The sequence below is a fragment of the Pseudorca crassidens genome, chromosome 1, assembly GCF_039906515.1.
Source record: "Pseudorca crassidens isolate mPseCra1 chromosome 1, mPseCra1.hap1, whole genome shotgun sequence".
NCBI classification, from domain to species: domain Eukaryota; kingdom Metazoa; phylum Chordata; class Mammalia; order Artiodactyla; family Delphinidae; genus Pseudorca; species Pseudorca crassidens.
This window is the reverse complement of record NC_090296.1, coordinates 193,347,318-193,366,099: the sequence shown is the minus strand read 5'-3', so window position 1 is coordinate 193,366,099 and position 18,782 is coordinate 193,347,318. Positions and strand designations below refer to the sequence as shown.

General features: G+C 40.8%; 1 protein-coding gene across 3 annotated transcripts in view; it reads left to right on the top strand.

Annotated features, from left to right (window-relative positions):
* The window catches only part of CUBN (cubilin), a 281,633-nt gene that overhangs the window by 191,889 nt on the left and 70,962 nt on the right, over nt 1–18,782 (top strand). For all 3 annotated transcript variants that reach the window (XR_010934358.1, XM_067704299.1, XM_067704308.1), the window contains 10 exons: nt 2,110–2,300; nt 2,462–2,645; nt 6,977–7,151; nt 8,342–8,520; nt 9,677–9,886; nt 10,529–10,669; nt 11,357–11,538; nt 14,389–14,560; nt 15,704–15,910; nt 17,689–17,838. Coding sequence is in view for 2 of the 3 variants with exons in the window: in XM_067704299.1 (XP_067560400.1) it covers nt 2,110–2,300; nt 2,462–2,645; nt 6,977–7,151; nt 8,342–8,520; nt 9,677–9,886; nt 10,529–10,669; nt 11,357–11,538; nt 14,389–14,560; nt 15,704–15,910; nt 17,689–17,838 (1,791 nt within the window). In the remaining variant the exon portion in view is untranslated. The remainder of the gene's footprint in view (nt 1–2,109; nt 2,301–2,461; nt 2,646–6,976; nt 7,152–8,341; nt 8,521–9,676; nt 9,887–10,528; nt 10,670–11,356; nt 11,539–14,388; nt 14,561–15,703; nt 15,911–17,688; nt 17,839–18,782) is intronic.

Below are 18,782 nucleotides of genomic sequence, written 5' to 3'. Positions count from 1 at the left end.
TAAGAAATAACAAAGGTAATGTAGGAGATATTGTCATAAATCCCTTGGTTGAAATGATTCATTTAAAGGTTGGCAGGAAGAGTTTGTTTGCTCTTGAAATATGAACTTGGTGAGTCTGACAATGTGCATCATATATGGCAGGCTATCGTGTGGAGTATGATTGAGACTTTCAAAACTTGACAATATGTGAAGTCCACACAATCATTTTCAACCCACACTGGATTAAAGTTAAAAAGTAGCCCACAGAATGTGACATTTCTAAAGGCTCTCATATTTTTAACTGAAAAACCTAATTTTAAAGTAGATTATCAATCTAGACATGAAAAACGAATGTTTTCTCCAGGATTATGTATGCCTTTTATAGAGTAGGGACCAATTGAAGATAAACGGTCGTCCTCACAGTCAAGGGGGGGGCAGCTGCAGAGTGGTTTAGGAGAATGGGCTTGGGAATTAGACCTAAGGTAAATTTTCACCTCTGCGTTTTAACGAGCTGTGTGAGCTCCCTGCCCTCAGTCACTGATGCTCTGGTCCGTCCCTGACAGCTGGCAAATAAGCGTCTACTGCATCGCTGTCTTCTCAGCTCGAGCTTCTCCCTCTCTGTCACGTGGCTCGTGGACATGTGCGTGACAGCTCGCGCTGTATGAGTTAACATGTGGGAAACTAACTCTTGCCTCCCACCGTTTATTACCTCCCCCAGCCCCAGACTTGTTCATTCCACATTCTTCTCGATCTTAGGAAGTGGAAAGTACATTCTTCCAGCTATTTAAGCCAGGAAGCTTGCATCACCGTTGATTCTTCTTTTCTGGCTCCATCAATCTCATTCATCAGCAAACCACAATGGTCCCACCCTCGCAGTATATCCAGAGTCCAACCACTTCTCCCCATTTCTACTGCTGCCACCCTAGTCCAGGCATCTGTCAACCCTCCTTGGACTCAAGAAGTCACTGGACCTCTTGCTTCTGCTTTGCCCTGCCCTTCCTTAGAGTTTAAGTATTGCAGACAGAGTGAGTCTTTAAAATGTTAAGTCAGATCATGCCATTATGATGCTCAAAATGCTTCAATGTGTTCCTCTTACTCAGAATAAGCCCTTGCAGTGTCCTGCGCGACCTACCGGGCTAACCGTTTAGATCTCTCATTTGGCCTCATGCATTCTGACTTCTGTGATGCACCACTAACACAGCAGCCTTCACGCCAGCTGTTTCTGGATTGCAGTGCTCTTCTCTCAAACAGTCTTATGTCTTGATTCCCCGTCTCTCTTTTTCTTTTTTTAATTTATTTTATGGAAGTATAGTTGATTTACAATATTGTGTTAATTTCTGCTGTACAGCAAAGTGACTCAGTTATACATAGACATACATTCTTTTTCATATTCTTTTCCATTATGGTTTATCACAGGACATTGACTATAGTTCCCAGTGTTATACAGAAGGACCTTGTTGTTTATCTGTTTTATATATAGTAGCTTGTATCTGCTAACCCCAAACTCCAAATTTATCCCTACCCACCCCCCCCTTTTCCCCTTTGGTAACCGTAGGTTTGTTCTCTTTGTGAGTCTGTTTCTGTTTCGTAGGCAGGTTCATTTGTGACGTATTTGAGATTCCACATAAACATGATAAATGGGATTTGTCTTTCTCTGTCTGACTTACTTCACTTAGGATGCGATCCCCCATTTCAATCAGGTCTGTGCTCGGATATGACTGCAGTAACGTGGCCTTCGCTAACTGCCTCAGGCAGTATAGTTCATTTTCCCTCTCCCCGTTCATCTTTCTTTGTAGAACTTATCACCACCTCACATATTAATTATGTAGGTGTTTGTTGTACGTCTGACTCCTCTACAAAGTAAGCTTCATGAAAGTTAAGGGATTTGTCTCCACTGCTTACTTCTACATCCGTATCTTAGAAACAAAAACAAAATGAGTACCGAGGAGCCTGTGCTCCATCCAAGCTTGTTGCGCTAATTGTTTCCAACATTTTTTGGTCCCGAGTGAGTTTCAAACCACATTTCTATCGCCTATACTTTGAAAATTCTCAAGACAAAAAGAAAAAGCATCAAAGTCCAGTTGCGAGTGTTATTTAAATGTGCTGTTGTCTTTGTTTCTTCCTGGGAAGGTTGTGGTGGATACTTGCATGCAGACAGAGGGATTATCACGTCACCCGGGTATGCAGAGACCTACACTCCCAACCTCAACTGCTCTTGGCATGTCCAGGTTCAGAGTGGTCTGACCATCGCTGTACACTTTGAGCAGCCCTTCCAGATTCCAAATAGAGACTCTTCTTGCAGCCAGGGGGATTACTTGGTGGTAGGTGTTGTTTGCTGCTTTCTCTAACTACTTTCTCTACATACTTCATTCAGAAAACAAAATGATGATGTTTCCCCTCCTGGGCTATAAACTGATAGAACTTGTATACCTCATCTTTATCAGTATGAAGGAAATTGTGCAATTTTAATTTGTCTTTCCAGCTAAAAAATGGACCTGATATCTCTTCTCCACCCTTGGGACCCCATGGAGGAAATGGGCGTTTTTGTGGCAGTCGACCTTCGTCCACTCTGTTCACCTCAGATAATCAAATGTTTGTTCAGTTCATTTCTGATAATAGTAATGAAGGACGAGGATTTAAAATCACATATGAGGCAAAGAGTTTAGGTAAGTATTTTCACTGAGAATAATGTCTGTACTTTTCCTGCAATTGCTTGGCCTTTTTTGTTTAAATAGATTTGAGAAAAAAATATGTAAAGTTTTTTTCTGAACTAACAATAATAATGTTAATAAGAGTAGCTACCTATTATCAAGCACTTACTTTATGCTTGATACATTTGATATCTCATCACGACTACATTTTCTTCATTGTGCCCATTCTTCAGATAAGTAAGATGAGGCTTAGGTTGTTCCAAGGCCATATATCAAGAGAATGAACAAAGTGAACTTCTCCATGAGTATAAGTTGAGCTGATCTTAATGATTCCCCTGAAATTCCTTAGACTTTTCCATTATGCAATGTCTAATTATGTTACATACAGTTATAGAAACATTATAAGAATGACAATTACATTGTTTTGTAATCATCTGTATGCTTCTTTTTAAATGAACATATAATCCTCTGATTCTATTATTACCCATTTAATTATATATTACAGTAATGATCTTTACTTAATTACCTTGTCTTAATCATACTTGATTGTAATTATATTTAATTCTGCTGTAATGATTTGGTTTTTGTGACATTTATTTTTAGATAATGTTTAATTGCATAAATAAGTAAACAAGCATAGCCTCAAAAAAGGGAAGGAGTGGTGTCTGTAAAGAGTAAGTCTTCGTCCCCTTAAAATTAGATAATTTGGATTTCAGGATAACCCTATGACCTCAATGACAGATTCCTGGACATATTTCAAAATCTGTATCAATCCAAATGAGCCATATGTTTTATCGCACATTCTCCAAAATATGATATGAGAATTTAAAATGTCAGCAGAATGTCTTCATTTGAAGAGAGGAGAGGAAGTACGTCTCCACCAACTGACACAGAAAATCATCTAATGCCTCGTGTAGATTCCCTGACTACAGGGAATGTCCTTTCACCACTTCCCAGACCACATAGGTCTGGCGCTTAGAAGGAGCCTTCACCAGCACAGCTTTGTGACCCCAGTACCGCTGCCTTATAGGTAGTGAGTTTCTCATCCTTCCCCATCTCCATTCTGAGCTTTGCTGCTGAGCTGTGAATGGGCAGGATTTCACCTGGTCCTGAGCCTTTAGAGAGCCTTATAGATTTGCAAACACTGTAACTTGTTGCTTTTTTGACCCTCTGTTCATGCAAGAATGGTATGGCCGTTACCATCTCCCCATCTTTCTGCCTCAATATTAGACTTAAAAGTCTTTTGATTTCAAAACCTGTTGCGATATGATCACTCTTTGTTTCTCTCAACTTTCTGATTCAACCATTTCCTATAACTACAGTCAGTTCTACTTCCCATCTATCTTTCCAGCACACCAACTTCTTTGCCACTTCAGTTTCTCAGCTCTTAACACATGTTATTCAGTGAACAACTTGTGGCATCGAATTAGCCTTGTCCTACACCGTCGTTCTCCAAGGACACTCCTTCAGTACGGTTGATTGAGAGTTCTGTGTCCCTGTGCTCCATGCTTTTATTCTCACTGGATTGATTGACATTCTAATTAATTAATTGAACATTTACAAAGTGCTTCACACTGTGCAAACTACCAAGTCTGTTGAGGAGTTCAGTGCAGAGGGGGAGACATACAAGCAAAGGCACAGGTAGGACACGGTACGATGAGGCTAGAAGGAGGGGCTGTCGGGAGCTATGGGTGGGAGAAGGCTCCCAGAGGAAGGAAACTGACAGAGATTTGCCAGTCAGTGAAGAGAGGAGGTGACAACGTATCAATTCTCGATGGCTGTGCAATAACAAGGCATTTCCGTGAATTTGAAAGAGTTCACAACTGCTGGAGAAGAGAGTCAAAAGGAGCTAAACGTCATGGTGGTGAGCAGGCAGGAATCATGAGGGCGGCACCAAAAGGAGTTAAGATGTTCACTGGAAGGCAGTGGGGGCCCTTGGAAGGTTTTAATCCAAAGCACGAATGGTATTATCAGATTAGAAACACCCGTGTGGCCGCGGCACTGAAAACACATGGAGGGGGAGAGACTAAGGTGGAGAGAGCAGGTGAAAGAGTAATTCAGGGAGGAATTATTAGGTCCTGGGCTAAGGCAATGGCAATAAGCATGCAGAAGACAAGGGATGTTGAGAGAGATTATAAATACGGAATTGAGTGGATTTGGATGTGGGACAGGAGGGTGCCGTAGATGGCCCCCAGGTTTCTGGCTGGTGGATCCATTTATCCCACAAACATTTATTAAGAACTTGCCGTGTGACAGACACTATGCTAGGCCCCAGGGATATAGCAATAAACGAATAAAATCCATGTCCCCATGGAGCTTAATTTCAGTGTTAAAATGCAGATAATAAATAAGAGATGCAGCATGTCACATGGCAACAAGTATTAAGGAGAAAACGAGGTGGTCAGTAAGAAGATCGTGCAGTTGTATACGGACTTCTGGGCGGCGGGTAGGTAGTAAGGGCAGTCTGGGACACGTTCGGTTTGAAATCTCTGAATGATGTCCCCTCGGGATGTCCAGTAGACCCTGCACTGGACCAGGAGTCTGGAGGTCAGAACAGGGATCTGGGCTGAATCTAGAAATACGGGAACTGTTAGGAGACTGGTTGCAGTTTAAGTCACGAGGGTGGCTGACTTTAGCCAGGAAATTTCTACTGAGAAGATTAAGGGCCTGCAGGGGGATTCCTGGGGACCTCCAGCAATGCCAGGAAAGACCTGGAAAGAGGCACCCAAGGACAGGAGAAATGGTCCATTCTCAGAGGAGAATGGATGAAAGGAGGAGGAGAAGAGCTGATGTCCAGGAAGCTCAGGGGCAACAGTGTAGAGAAGGAAGCTGTGGTCAACACGTTAACTGCTGTGGATACAGAACAATGATTTCAAACGTCTTTGGGTAAAGTGACTGTGGGGTGATGGGGACCAGGAAAGGAGTCCTTTCAGAGGGTTGACGAGTGAAGGGGAAGGAGGACGTAAAGAAAGTGGCTGTAAATTCCTTGAGCTCGTGATATGTGGAAAGGTCAAAGTATCACGGAGGAGAGAGTGGGGAGGGAAGGGAGAGAGAGAGAGAATGAGATTAAAAGCACAGGATAAATGGAGGGATTAAATAGAGCAGGGTCCCTAAAGAGACAGAATGGATTGGGACACCAACCCCAAGATACATGAAGGCAGCGTACAGGGGAAAATAAAGGAGGGTAGAGATGTAGGTGAATTTTTAAGGATGGTAACAAATAAGGGGTAAAAAATTGAGGGACTTCTCATCTGACTTCTCCTTTCTAGAAGAGGACTCAGAGTAGCGTGCTGAGATGAGAGAGGGAATGGGGAGGACGAAGGGTTTGGGGAGTCGAGTTGGTTTTATATAGCTGTTGTCATCTATCTGATGAAACGGGAGGATGGCTTAGCAGTGTCGAGAGTGGAGAACATGCATGTGTTGTGGCATCAATTTCCATGAATGGTTTGAATGGAACACAACCACCAAATTGGGGTTTTGCAAGGAGCATCTGAAGGAAAGACCAGGAGCAAGGGAGTTAAAGGCAGTCAAAGGAGCTCAACGTCTAGGGTTTCAGAGATGAAGGAGTTCTAGGCAATGGCACAACTCAGGATGTGCCCATAAGCGGCTGAATGATGTTGGAAACAAATGTCAATAGAATTTAGCAGATTCAGTATCTGTGAGGCTAAGTTATTGAACAGATTAACTCCATTGGCATTGTAAGTACCCAGATTGTTCTTACTTGGTTTGTTTGCTGAGATTGCCAAAAAATAAATGTTTATTGATAAAAGGAAAGTATTTTTACTTAACACTTTGGGCTTTTTCAAAAAGTATTAAAAGCTCATTATCTTCTCAAAAAAACTGGCTCATAAAATTTCTTATACCATTCATCTCTTGCTCTTCAAATGCACCTAAATCCCAAAGAAACATAAGGAGTGAATGTCCAGAGAGTTGTACAAAGTGTATATCTGTTTAGTCTTTTAAACATCAGTCTATTGACCTGAATGGTCAGGGGGCAGTTAAAGTGCTGGTGCCTTTACATGCTTATCGAAGTGGTGGGCATATCGTTATGCTTCCATGACGTGCTATTGCACGCACCATGCACTGTAATCTTTGGTTGGCTTTAGGAAGGAGTGAAATTTCCAGTGAGAACATATCGTTTGGCAAGTTAAAAAGTGATACATGTGGTAGCTCCCTTGATAGCAAATTCAGAATATATTTGCTTACAAAAGAAAAGGAGGATAATTCCAGATGAAAGGAAATTAATATTGGAGGTACAGATAAAGAGACCTTTAAAAATGGAGGTGACAGTCGCCTGCATCCTCTTTCTCCAGACGGTAGGTTGATTTAAGTGTGTTTCCTGACAGCCTGCGGGGGCAATATCTACATCCACGATGCGGATTCTGCTGGATACGTAACCTCCCCCAACCACCCCAGCAATTATCCGCAGCACGCTGACTGCAGCTGGCTCATAGCTGCTCCTCCCGGGAAGCTCATAAGGCTGCAGTTTGAAGATCAATTCAATGTCGAAGCAACACCCAAGTAGGTCACCTCCGTTTAATTTTCCTCCTACCCAGAGTTAGTATTTTTCAGCTGTCACATCTCAGAACAATTTCCTTCTTCTTCGCTCAGCAGCATATACAGCAAAGGAAATCTAGGGATGGGGAAGGGAAATGCTTAACACCTGGAGCTTGAAAACCTTGCCTGCCGGACACTCACCCATCAGCTGAGCAGATGATGTAAACAGACACTGTCCCTCCTGACCCTGTGCACATCCTCCGAGAGACACGGAGGGTGGCTGTCTGAGATTTATATTACCCGCTCTTCCTCCCACAGGAAAAAGAGAGTGTCTCTGGTAGACGAATATCTATTCGGCCAGCCCCATACTCAGTGTCATAAATAATAAAGTATCTGTTTAACAAATGAAATTTGTGACACCCGGGGTCACCAGTGTCAGAAACAGGACGAAAGCAAGGACAGTACGATTTCCCAATCTCTGTTTAGTAAGAATCTTTAAAGATTACAAACCAGAGCGTTTGTCTGACTACGTTGAACACGGATGGAATAACTACATAGATTGAAAAAAATCTGTTACCTTTCTCTTCATTTACCAAACGTGTGTCTACATCTGCATGAATACATGCAGGTGCAAAGCTTAGGTATGAGAGCTTTTGCGTTCCAGTTCTGGACTCCTGATATAATGCCACTCTCCCCTCACTGAGCATTAACTGGCTGGTTGACCTTCTCAAGAAATACTGGGTAAATACTTGTCCTCTTTTAGGGACACGGAAAATTCCAGCTGAGATTCTCCCTTAGCCCCGGTTACATAGCTATCGAGAGAGTTCATCTTTGTCATGTGAAATGTGTCATAACATCACGTGAAACAAAATCCTTGTGTTTCGACATTCCTAGGGGCTGATTCGAGAATGCTCTTTACATTTCTAAGACCAACAGAATATGGAAGGCGAGTACATATTCTTCATTGTGGTGCATGTAAAACCTGTCTTTTTCAGCTACAAACTGGAGTGTATGATTCAGAAAAATATCATACGGCCTTTTGAAGTGACACACCACCTACACTGACCCTGTCATAGTGTCTACGCTGTGTTGTGTACAGAGCACTACAGAAATGACGATTTAATAATGCCCTTGGAGAAAGTGAAGTCTTTATTATCAAAATATGTCAAAGCCATGGACTTTGCAAACTAAACAGAATTTTCTTTCCACTGTAGCTGTACGTCCAGTTACCTTGAGTTGCGAGACGGTGCTGATTCAAATGCACCAGTGCTTTCCAAGTTCTGTGGAGCTCATCTGCCCGCCAGTCAGTTGTCCTCAGGAGAGCTGATGTATCTGAGATTCCGGTCTGACAGCAGCCCCACTCATGTGGGATTCAAGGCCAAGTATTCCATAGGTAACAACATTTTTATATTCAGTAAGAAAGTAGTGACAGAATAATTGCTTTAAAACTTTTGAAATGATCATGCCATTTTTAAAGAAGCCTTTCTAGCTGCCTAATTTTCGCAGTTACTTTAATGATAGAAGTAAGTTAGGAATGTGAATGTTTAAAACCACAAAGTCATTTATCAATTTTAATTTTTACTTTAATTTCCATTTAAAAATACTCTTTTTAGTAAACTTGAATATTTTGTATTTTTCCCTAACTTGTTAGTGAAAAACATATCCAGTTAAATTCTCGTTTCTTCCTCTTGTCGTGAAATACGTACAATATTAAAATGTAAAACTCTTTAGTAATCAAATAACTATTTTTAGAACAGTGACTTTGACCTCCTCAACATCAATAGATAATCGAGATGTTTTTTCCCCTAAGTGTCTAGCGCCAGGTCATTCGTTCAATGTTTTGATTTCCTTCCTTTAAAAAAGGAGTCATAAATAATACATTCTGAAGATTCACTACAATATGGTCACAATTACATAGAATTTAGTATCTGTTGGGTCTGAACACTAACCAAACATATTTAATGCGTTCAAAACTTGAAAAGCCTAGTTGTAACAATATTTAACCTACACCATGGGTCATTTTATAGCCTGAGGCAAATTGTATATAATTCAATCTCCCACATCCAGCTGATAAGAAATAATTGGATAGTAATTTTCAAGGCCCTGAGATACCCATTACTACAGTAACACGTTTATTTGATAAACCGGAAATGGCAGGCATGACTAATCGACCACAGCATTGTTTTTACCTGAGCTAGGACTTAGTCTACAGAATCACTAACACAGGGTACTAGGCAGGCCCTTATCAATCTCTCAGTTAGTTCTGGAATGAAACCTACTTGCAGCTAATAGCTCTTACATAGTGTCCCAAGAGAATTCATGAGACGTTACAGAATATGCCATTCAACATCTTTCCGTCTTCCCTTTCCCATTATTAGATTGGACTTGTGGTATCATTTCTCTGTACACCAATAGCAGATTTCATTTCATACCTTTTCAGTATTTTTAAAACTTCAGTTCATGTTCACTTGGCACCTAAAAGCTTTTAAATGTGCTGGTTGAATTAAAAAAAAGAAAACCTCTGATAGAATATTGCTCTTTTTCTGCAGCCGAGTGTGGAGGAAGGGTGACAGGGCAAAGTGGAGTCATTGAAAGCAGCGGGTACCCAACGCTTCCGTATGCAGACGACTTGTTCTGTGAGTGGCATCTCCAGGGACCCTCGGGACATTATCTCACCATCCGCTTTGAAGGCTTTAGCCTTCAGGATTCATCTGGCTGTGAACGAGACTTCGTGGAGATCTGGGAAAACCATACGTCTGGTCAGTGAGATATGTCTGCTGTCTTTTGGGGTTATCTATTTTCACAGGTTACTCACTCAGCCTCTGAAATTTCCTCACTTCCAAGTAAGGCAAGACTTTTTTTTTTGTGGAGAAGTGCAGATCAGTCAGCTCTGGACAGTGCCAGCTTTTCTCTCCCTCAGTTCTTACCCATGAAACAGTGGTGCCCAAAACCCTGATGTCATTGTATAGCTTATCCTGAGAGCACTGTGTCCGGAAGGCATCCTCTTCCAGGGAGATCTTCCAGGGCTACGCTCAGATGTTTGAGGGGCATCCTGTAAGGTAAGGAGGGAAACGGTAACATACCCTGGAAATATCATGAGGCGGATGCTTGTCACTCTGTCGCCTTGGACCACTTCACTGACCACATGAGCAGCCTTCCTCGTTGTGCTGCTGCCCTCGGCTCTGATTCGTTGCTGTTTTTGTTACACTTCCACATATACTTGAATATATTGATTTTTATTCATGTTTGACCTGCTTCTCTTGCCAGAGGTCACCATTTCTTTCTGGCCAGGGTCTTATCTATTATTGTTTTTTAATTCGTACATGCAGAATTTCTCAAGTAGAGGTGAAATGAAATCAATCACCTGGACATATAAATACTTAATTATTTGACTCTCACAGGTAATCTATTGGGCAGATACTGTGGAAACACCATTCCTGACAGCATAGATACTTCTGGCAATGTTGCTTTGGTCAGGTTTGTCACAGACGGCTCTCTCTCTGCCTCGGGATTCAGACTACGGTTTGACTCCAGCGTGGAAGGTATGTTCTTTGATTCATTATATATATATATATATATATATATATATATAGCTGAGCCCTACATTGGATAGACACTCCTCTTAGGCACTGGTGTGACAATAACTAAACAAAGACACCGTGACCCTTGTCTTCCTGGGCCTTACTAGTTTAGCGGAGAGGCAGACATTAATCAAATAGTCACACCAATAGATGAAAAATCACAACTGCAATCAGTGCTACAAGGGAACGGATCTAATGCTGTGAGGGGTGTCAGGAGGTGAGAGACACGTTCCTCATCTTAGAAAGCCAGTCTGTTAGCGCTCGAGTCACTCAGAATTTGCATTCCAAACTCCCTGACAAGCTCATGTGAAATAAAGATCTTGTCTTGAAAAAACTGGATGATGACTTTAGCCCTCTGATTTTCCTGACTCCGATGATTACTGCGCTTACTGGACTCTCATGTTTCTTGGGCCATGATGACAGAAGGCTGCCAGTGAACTACCATCTATGGAAGCAGAGATTAAATATTAAATATCAGAGATAGTCCTTGTGTACATACAGTGATAAATAAGAGCACTGATTTTGTCTAGTGGGACAATAAAAAAAATGCTTTACTTTTGAGAACATTCCTTATAGGATTGGATTGGAAGTTTTCTTAGGTTTTGGGGTTTTGTTTTCTTCTCTCTCTTTTTTTTTCCCCCCCTTCAGCATGTGGTGGGGATCTCCAGGGCCCTGCTGGGACCTTCACTTCTCCCAACTACCTGAACCCAAACCCTCATGGCTGGATGTGTGAATGGAGAATCACTGTGCAGGAGGGACAGCGGGTGACCCTCACTTTTGACAACCTGAGGCTAGAAGACCATCCATTCTGCAGCAGTGAGCATGTGACAGTAAGTGTCCCCTGCCGTCAGGGATATGATAGTCCATTGTTTAAGGAGTTTATTGACCCATAAATCACAGTCAGAAAACTAGGTCAGGAATATTCCCCTCCGTGCAACTGTATCTCACACAAATTCTAAGTATTTTAGATAGAACAACGTCACAATAAATGTTTGCCATAATTTTTATAAATGCTGTTTTAAGAGACTATTAGTTGTCTCAACCTATATCAGGGTCATAGGCAGGATAAATGTTCAAGCAAATGATCATTACACATGGAAAAACCTGTGTAAACCGAAAAGTTAAGCCTATGATTGGGACCAGAGTCACAGGACAAGCCAGCACCAAAAGTCTGAAGCAGATGGGTGGTCCTGCATCATTACTGTTCTCTGCTGGTTGTGCCGAGTGACTCCTCTGGAAGACCAAGGTCGACTGTCTTCCAGGTTGCCAAGCTCATGCTTTGAGATTATATCCTTAGTATAATCTCAAATATTATATTTGAGTATAATATTATATTTAAGTATAAGTATAATACCCTTAGTATTCTTAGCTTCCCTTAGCAAAAGAAAGCTAATGAAATCCGTGAGTGTTAACTGTGAACGACAGATATATATACGTTTATACTGTATTAACTGTAGATGAATATTAGTATATTTTCCACCCAACTTGCCCTTTCTCCAGTCTTTGTTATCTCAGTAAATAACTGTTCCAAACTTCTGGTTGCTCAGGTCCAAAGCCTTGATGTCCGTTTTGGAGTTCTTTCTTTCACATCCTTAAACTGTACCCATAAGCAAGCTCACTCGGCTGGACCGTTACAAGAGATCCAGAGTCTAACTCCTTCTCACTACCTCCACTGCGGCCGCCATCGCCACTCACTTAGATTTATTTTAATAACTTCCAACTGGTCTCTGCTTCCACCCTTGTCTCTCTGCATCTCAACACAGCAGCCAGTGTGATGGGTTTAAACCTAAATCAGACCATAAGGCTTTCCTTGAAAATCCTCTGATGGCTTCTTTTCTCACTCAGAGGGAAGTCCCACATCTTCATAATGGCCCAACTGGACTTATGTTATCTGCTGCCCCTTCCTTCTTCTACCCATGTGTCTTATCTCAAACCCCCCTCCTCTTTTGCTCACTAGGACCCAACCACACTGACCTCTTTTCTGTTCCTTGACTGACACCCTAAGATGCACCCACAAGCACTTCCCACGTCCGGCTGCCTCTGTCAATGGGATAAAGGCCGTTGATCATGGTTTTGCACATATTCCATCAGCCTTTTAGTTGTGAATAATCCGTTTTGATTCTGGCAGTGTGTTGCCCATTCCTGTTTTTAGAATTATTGAAATACTTGTCACTTTCTGTTTCCTTATGCAATACTTCATGGTTTGGAATCAGAGGGATAATTTGAATCCCAATTTTATTACTACTGGCTCTTTGAACTTTGGCAAATTGCATAATCTTTCTGAATTCTAGTGTCTTAATCTGGAAAACAGGGGTAATATTATATGTCTGAGAGGTTGTTTTGCTAATTGGATAAGGTAATCCCAGTGGGTTATTAGCAGAGCCTGGCATTTTGTCCATGCTCAGTAAATGATAGGAAGCTCTGTGTCCTGTCCTATGAGCCGGAAGTCACTTTTTAAACCAGAAGCTCCCGAAGAACAAAATTTAATGATCAATTACAGTAAACAAAAAAGCGTACAGCTTTTGTTATGGAATACATTATCCTTCTCCATAGCTCTTAGTGTCCCACTCTGCCTCATTATTTCTAATCGTAAGCCATTCAAGTCCTTTTTAGAAACAGGACTATCACTCGCTCAATCTATTATTGTTTAGTTACTTCTGGATCTTTCTTGAGCTGTGCTGAAATATTCCCTTGGATGTGTAAAGAAGTGGAATAACATTTTGCCAATTGTCATAACTGTGTGCATAACTGGAGTTGTTGAATATTTTGGAGTCCACAATACTCTAGTCCATTTTTAAAAATTCAAACCGGAAAGAAAATTGAAGCTTTGAATGCATGACTAAGTAGGAAAGAACTATTATATTGAGATTGATTTTTAAAATTACTTGGGTGGGAGGGAAGTCCAAGAGGGAGGGGATATATGTATACATATAGCTGATTCACTTCGTTGTACAGCAGAAACTAACACATTGTAAAACAGTTATACTCCAATAAAAAAATGGCATTTAAAAATATTTGAGTTCTTGGGCTTCCCTGGTGGTGCAGTGGTTGAGAGTCCGCCTGCCGATGCAGGGGACACGGGTTCGTGCCCCGGTCCGGGAAGATCCCACATGCCACGGAGCGACTGGGCCCGTGAGCCATGGCCGCTGAGCCTGCATGTCCGGAGCCTGTGCTCCGCAGCGGGAGGGGCCCCAACAGTGAGAGGCCCGCGTACCGCAAAAAAAAAAAAAAAAAAAAAATTGAGCTCTTCTATACTTCAGATCATCAGAGATTAACATTTAAGCCTTCTTTCCAAATATCAAAGGTCCTGAGGGATTGTTAAACAAAACTGTTCCCCAGTGAACTCTGTGAACTAAGATGTGAGCGTGTTGGCATAGCTTCTTTACGTTTTGATCACAGTTTCCAGTTGCAAAGAGCACAGCAGTTTTTCACTTGTCACCACATGGCAGGAGGGCATGACTGCAATACTTCCATTTTAGTGCAGTGACCCTGAGGCCACAAAATGTGCTCCAGGTCACGTGGTGGCTTGTGGCACTGGGCTAAGTGCCCATGTTGTTAAGTAATGCATTTTAGCACAGAGTTTTCTTAGAAGGAATTGTGTCTGGTCTGGGAACGTAACCTCCTAGGAAATACTCAGTCAGATGGACTGTGTCTAAAGGTTAAACTATTTTTTCCAACAGGTATTTAATGGAATTAGAAGTAACTCACCCCAGCTAGAGAAACTGTGTAGCAGCGTGAATGGTACCAATGAGATCAAATCTTCGGGAAATACAATGAAGGTTGTTTATTTCACTGATGGATCCAGGCCATATGGAGGCTTCTCTGCCTCCTATACGTCCAGTGAAGACGCAGGTAATAGAGGATGTTACAAATACACCTGTGTTATCGTCTGCGCTGCAGGTGTCCCACAGCTACTGCCGACAGCAGTGGAGCCATGCATGTCCCCTTTAGAGATCAAAGTCACACCTCGGATCTTCCACAAAAGACAGACATAACCAGATAGAAAACCCAACCACAAAACCCCCAAAACAGAAGACAGAAACCTCTAGTTTTGGAAAGAAAACTGCTGTTGTGAATTAGAAAATTTAGAAAATGCTGTTAGAAGAGCTTCTAGCTCAGTTCCATGCAGTGTCACCATAATAGTTCGTTGCCAGTCCCGCAGCCCTTGGTCAGCTCTTTTATCCTGGAAGAGGATAACTACCTCTTGAGGGGCAGCTTACTCCCGGATAGTAAGTAAAGTAATTGAAGACACACGAATTTTATTGTTTCTTAGGCATCCATCCATCCTTATACAGATTTCCAGTGTACGTGACTGAGGGGGTTCACAGACGATACAGAGCGTTTAAAATTAGCAAGATGTGGCCTTTCTGTTGTAAATATCCTCCTACTTTCTGGATTGTTGTTATTATCTAAGAGCTTTAAAATTTAGGAAGAGTGGAACTGAATATTTTTTTAAGACCTTTAAGTTATTTCATTGATACAAGGAGCATTCGTTCCCTATCAAAAAGGAGCCAATTCACTGGAATGCCAATGTTATATTATCTGTTTTATCCAATTAAATTCTCTAATTTTTAATTTAAAAATTAAATTTAATTTTATCCAATTAAATTCTAAACTAAATTCTAAGCCATAGCCATCAGGACCACCATTATATTTAGATGTTGCTCTAAATTAAATGTTAATGAACAACAGGCTCACGTTAGGAAATACTGACACAAAGCCAAACCCCACCCACCTAATCTACATCTTCAGGAAAATAAAGAAGCTGCTTATTTTTGTACATCTTTCTTTCTAAATCCACAGAAACCACTTCTGTAGGCGGCATGAGGAGGCAGCCCCTCACCCACAGCCCTGACCTGACTTCATCTAGAGAAACAAATCAAAGCAATAAGAAGCTGCTGTGGTTGCTGTAGTTATTTTTTTCTGTCTTCTTTGTATCTTCTGCTATGGCATGGATCTGACAACTACTTTCTCTGTTGCCTTCTGTTTTCTCAGTGTGTGGTGGGTCCCTTACAAGTTCCGTTGTGGGAAACTTTACTTCTCCTGGCTACGATGGAGTCAGTAATTACTCAAGAAACCTAAACTGCGAATGGACGCTCAGCAATCCACACCAGGGAAACTCCTCCATTTACATTCATTTTGAGGATTTTTACCTAGAAAGTCACCAGGACTGTCAGTTTGATGTCCTTGAGTTCCGAGCGGGTGAGTCCCATCAAGGAGCACGTTCTCCCATTCACCTGCAGCCTTCTTCTTATGGCTGGAGGCCACCAGCAATGCAGGGAGACATAGGGCTGTAAATGTATGTATTATATATAAGATCCAGAAGAGCACTGTTCAGACCAAGCCATCATTCTGCACGTGCCCGGCTGGGGACAACATGCCTTATAAACAAGGAATGAGATGGATCAGTGTTTTCGACTAGACCCTGTGTCTCAGTTGATGTGACATTTACCCAGGAGAGATTCCGGTTTGTCTTTGCTCTGTTAATGCGTTCAAGTGGTCCCTTCAACTCTCATCTACTCAAGACTTCTTTCTTCAGAGACTAGAACGTAACATGGTCAGAATGTGTGCTGGCGGTTTCCTGAATTTACAGGATTCACAGAAGAGGCCGTGGAATTCTCCTTAGGCCTTAGAAGTCTAAAGAAACTTCGCAATGCATTAAACGGAGAAGCACATAGAAGCTGGTTAGGAAATTATCCCCGAAGCAGCCAAGTTTGTCTTTGTTTTCATAATACAAATGGATTTATACCTGGTAAACTATAATCATCTTAAGAATTTTTTTAAAATCTGCATTCATGGCTGATAAATCCATTTTAGTTCTTTCCTATAGTGGAAGCACAGGTTATCCATTGAATTGTCCCCAGTGTTACATTGGCACTCTTTTCCCCCTAAAGAAAAAAAAAAAAGAGGGAGAAAAGTAACAGTATATCAATATATCAGCTATGCTGTCTAAGGCTCACTGGGTTCCATGTTATTGCAAAATTTAAAGAAAAGGAGGCTGAACGCTAATGCAGTTTGCTGGTGACAATGTACTGGGGCAACTGTAGAAATTGATCCTGGCTTTGGGAACATGGAGGGCAGAAAGAGAATTTGATAAAGTTTGTGGTCACAGACCAACTGCCTCAGCAGAAGAATCATCTGGCCTCTTGGAGGTAGATGAACCTAGAAAAGGCTTATGAGGGAAATGGAAGTTGTAGTTTGAGAATGTTCTGCACGGGATTCTGATAAATCCTCAGCCCCTCTGCTTGGTTCAAAACCACTGGCTTATAGAATCAAACAGAGCAGCTATCTATCAAATTTCATTCAGTTAAATGCAATCTTCTCTCGATTCCCTCATTTTAGAGGCAGAATACTATATTTTGTTGACTTTTAAGGTCAGTGATGTTGTCTGACAGACTAAACCGTGAGGAGATAAGTGTGAGCAGTAAATGATCATCAAATTACTGTGAAAATAATATTCACAAAAATACCTCCAAATCTGATAGTTCTTAGCTTGAGTATGGAATATCCCATTCATTTTAGTTGATTAAATACAGTGAAGAAATTATTAAAATTTTAGGTAATTATCACTTTTATCTTGCTGATGTATTTTGTCACTATTGGTATTGTGTTTTTTACTCCTTAAAAAAAGAAAAAAGCACAGCCAAAAGTTTTTTTTTAAGTTTTTTAACAGTTGTGTCTCTGTTTAGATATGCTAAACAATAATTATGAAAACATGAATTGGAACAAAATGACACCTATGATAGAGAAAGAGGCCCATACCAAAGAAAGCATTCTTTTTTACCCATTGGAGGCACTCTTTCCTTTGTAGTTGAGAAAGATAGAAAGGAGATTAGTGAAATGTCTGCTATTAAACCAGAATTTAAATGTGCATCAATGTAATAGCTTAAAATTTTTTTATTATTTGTTCCCACTGAATTCATTGGATATATTTTTCAAAAGATATATATATGGTGACACTGGTGTGTTATTCTGCTCAGGTAATGCTGATGGGCTTCTGATATGGAGACTTTGTGGGGCTTCAGAACCTAGCATGCCACTGGTTATACCTTATCCTCAGGTATGGATACACTTTGTCACCAACGAACGTGTAGAACATGTTGGATTCCATGCACAGTATTCCTTTACAGGTAAGACTTATGATAAGCTCTCCAACTCTGGCAATAACATAATACATAAATTTTTTAATGACATTTTCCATAAAGATCTCGCATATATTTTGTTAGATGTATTTCTAGGTTTATTTATTGGTTTTGTTGGTAGTGTCAATGAGACATTTTTAATTATACTTTCTAGCTGGTTGTGGCCTATATCTAGGAATTTTTAAATTTTAATACATCAATCTTTAGCCCACAGATCTTGCTAGACTCTTATTAGTTTTAGTATTTTGTCTATAAATTACCTCTGGTTTTTCTGTGTAAACAATCATATCTTCTGCAAATTGATAGCAATTTTTCTCTTTCAATCCCAATTCTTGATTTCTTTTTCTTGTCTTATTTCACTAGCTAAGGCCACCATCATAATGTCAAATGCAAGGGATGACAGCATCTTGTTTCTGACCTTAATGTGAATGACTGTAACATTTCATTGTTAAATAAACTGGCTTCTCATAGGTTTTCAATAAATACTCCTTATCACATTAAAGGAAGTCTCTTCAATTCATGGTGTACAAAAATTTTTTTTGTTTTTTTTTTTTACTGTCAGATTTTAGCAAATGGATTTTCTGCATCTATTGAGATGATCCTATTTTTTTCCTACTTTAATGTGTTAATGTGAAAAATTGTATTAAAAGATTTTTCTCTTGTTAAACCATCTTTTCATTTCTGGGATAGACCCTACTTGGCCATCATGTGTATTTTGGACATATTACTAAACAACATTTGCCAATGTTTTGTGCTAGATTTGTATCTGTGACATTCAGTTTGTACCTGAAAATTCAGCCCAAGACAGACAGTACTCCTCCTTGCTGCTTCTCTGGGCCATTAGAGTCTTCCTAGTCCATTTCACTAATATGGCAGTCCTTTTAGATTCCAAACTTTATGTAAAAGCCCTTGCTTTTGTGGAGGTCCAAGGC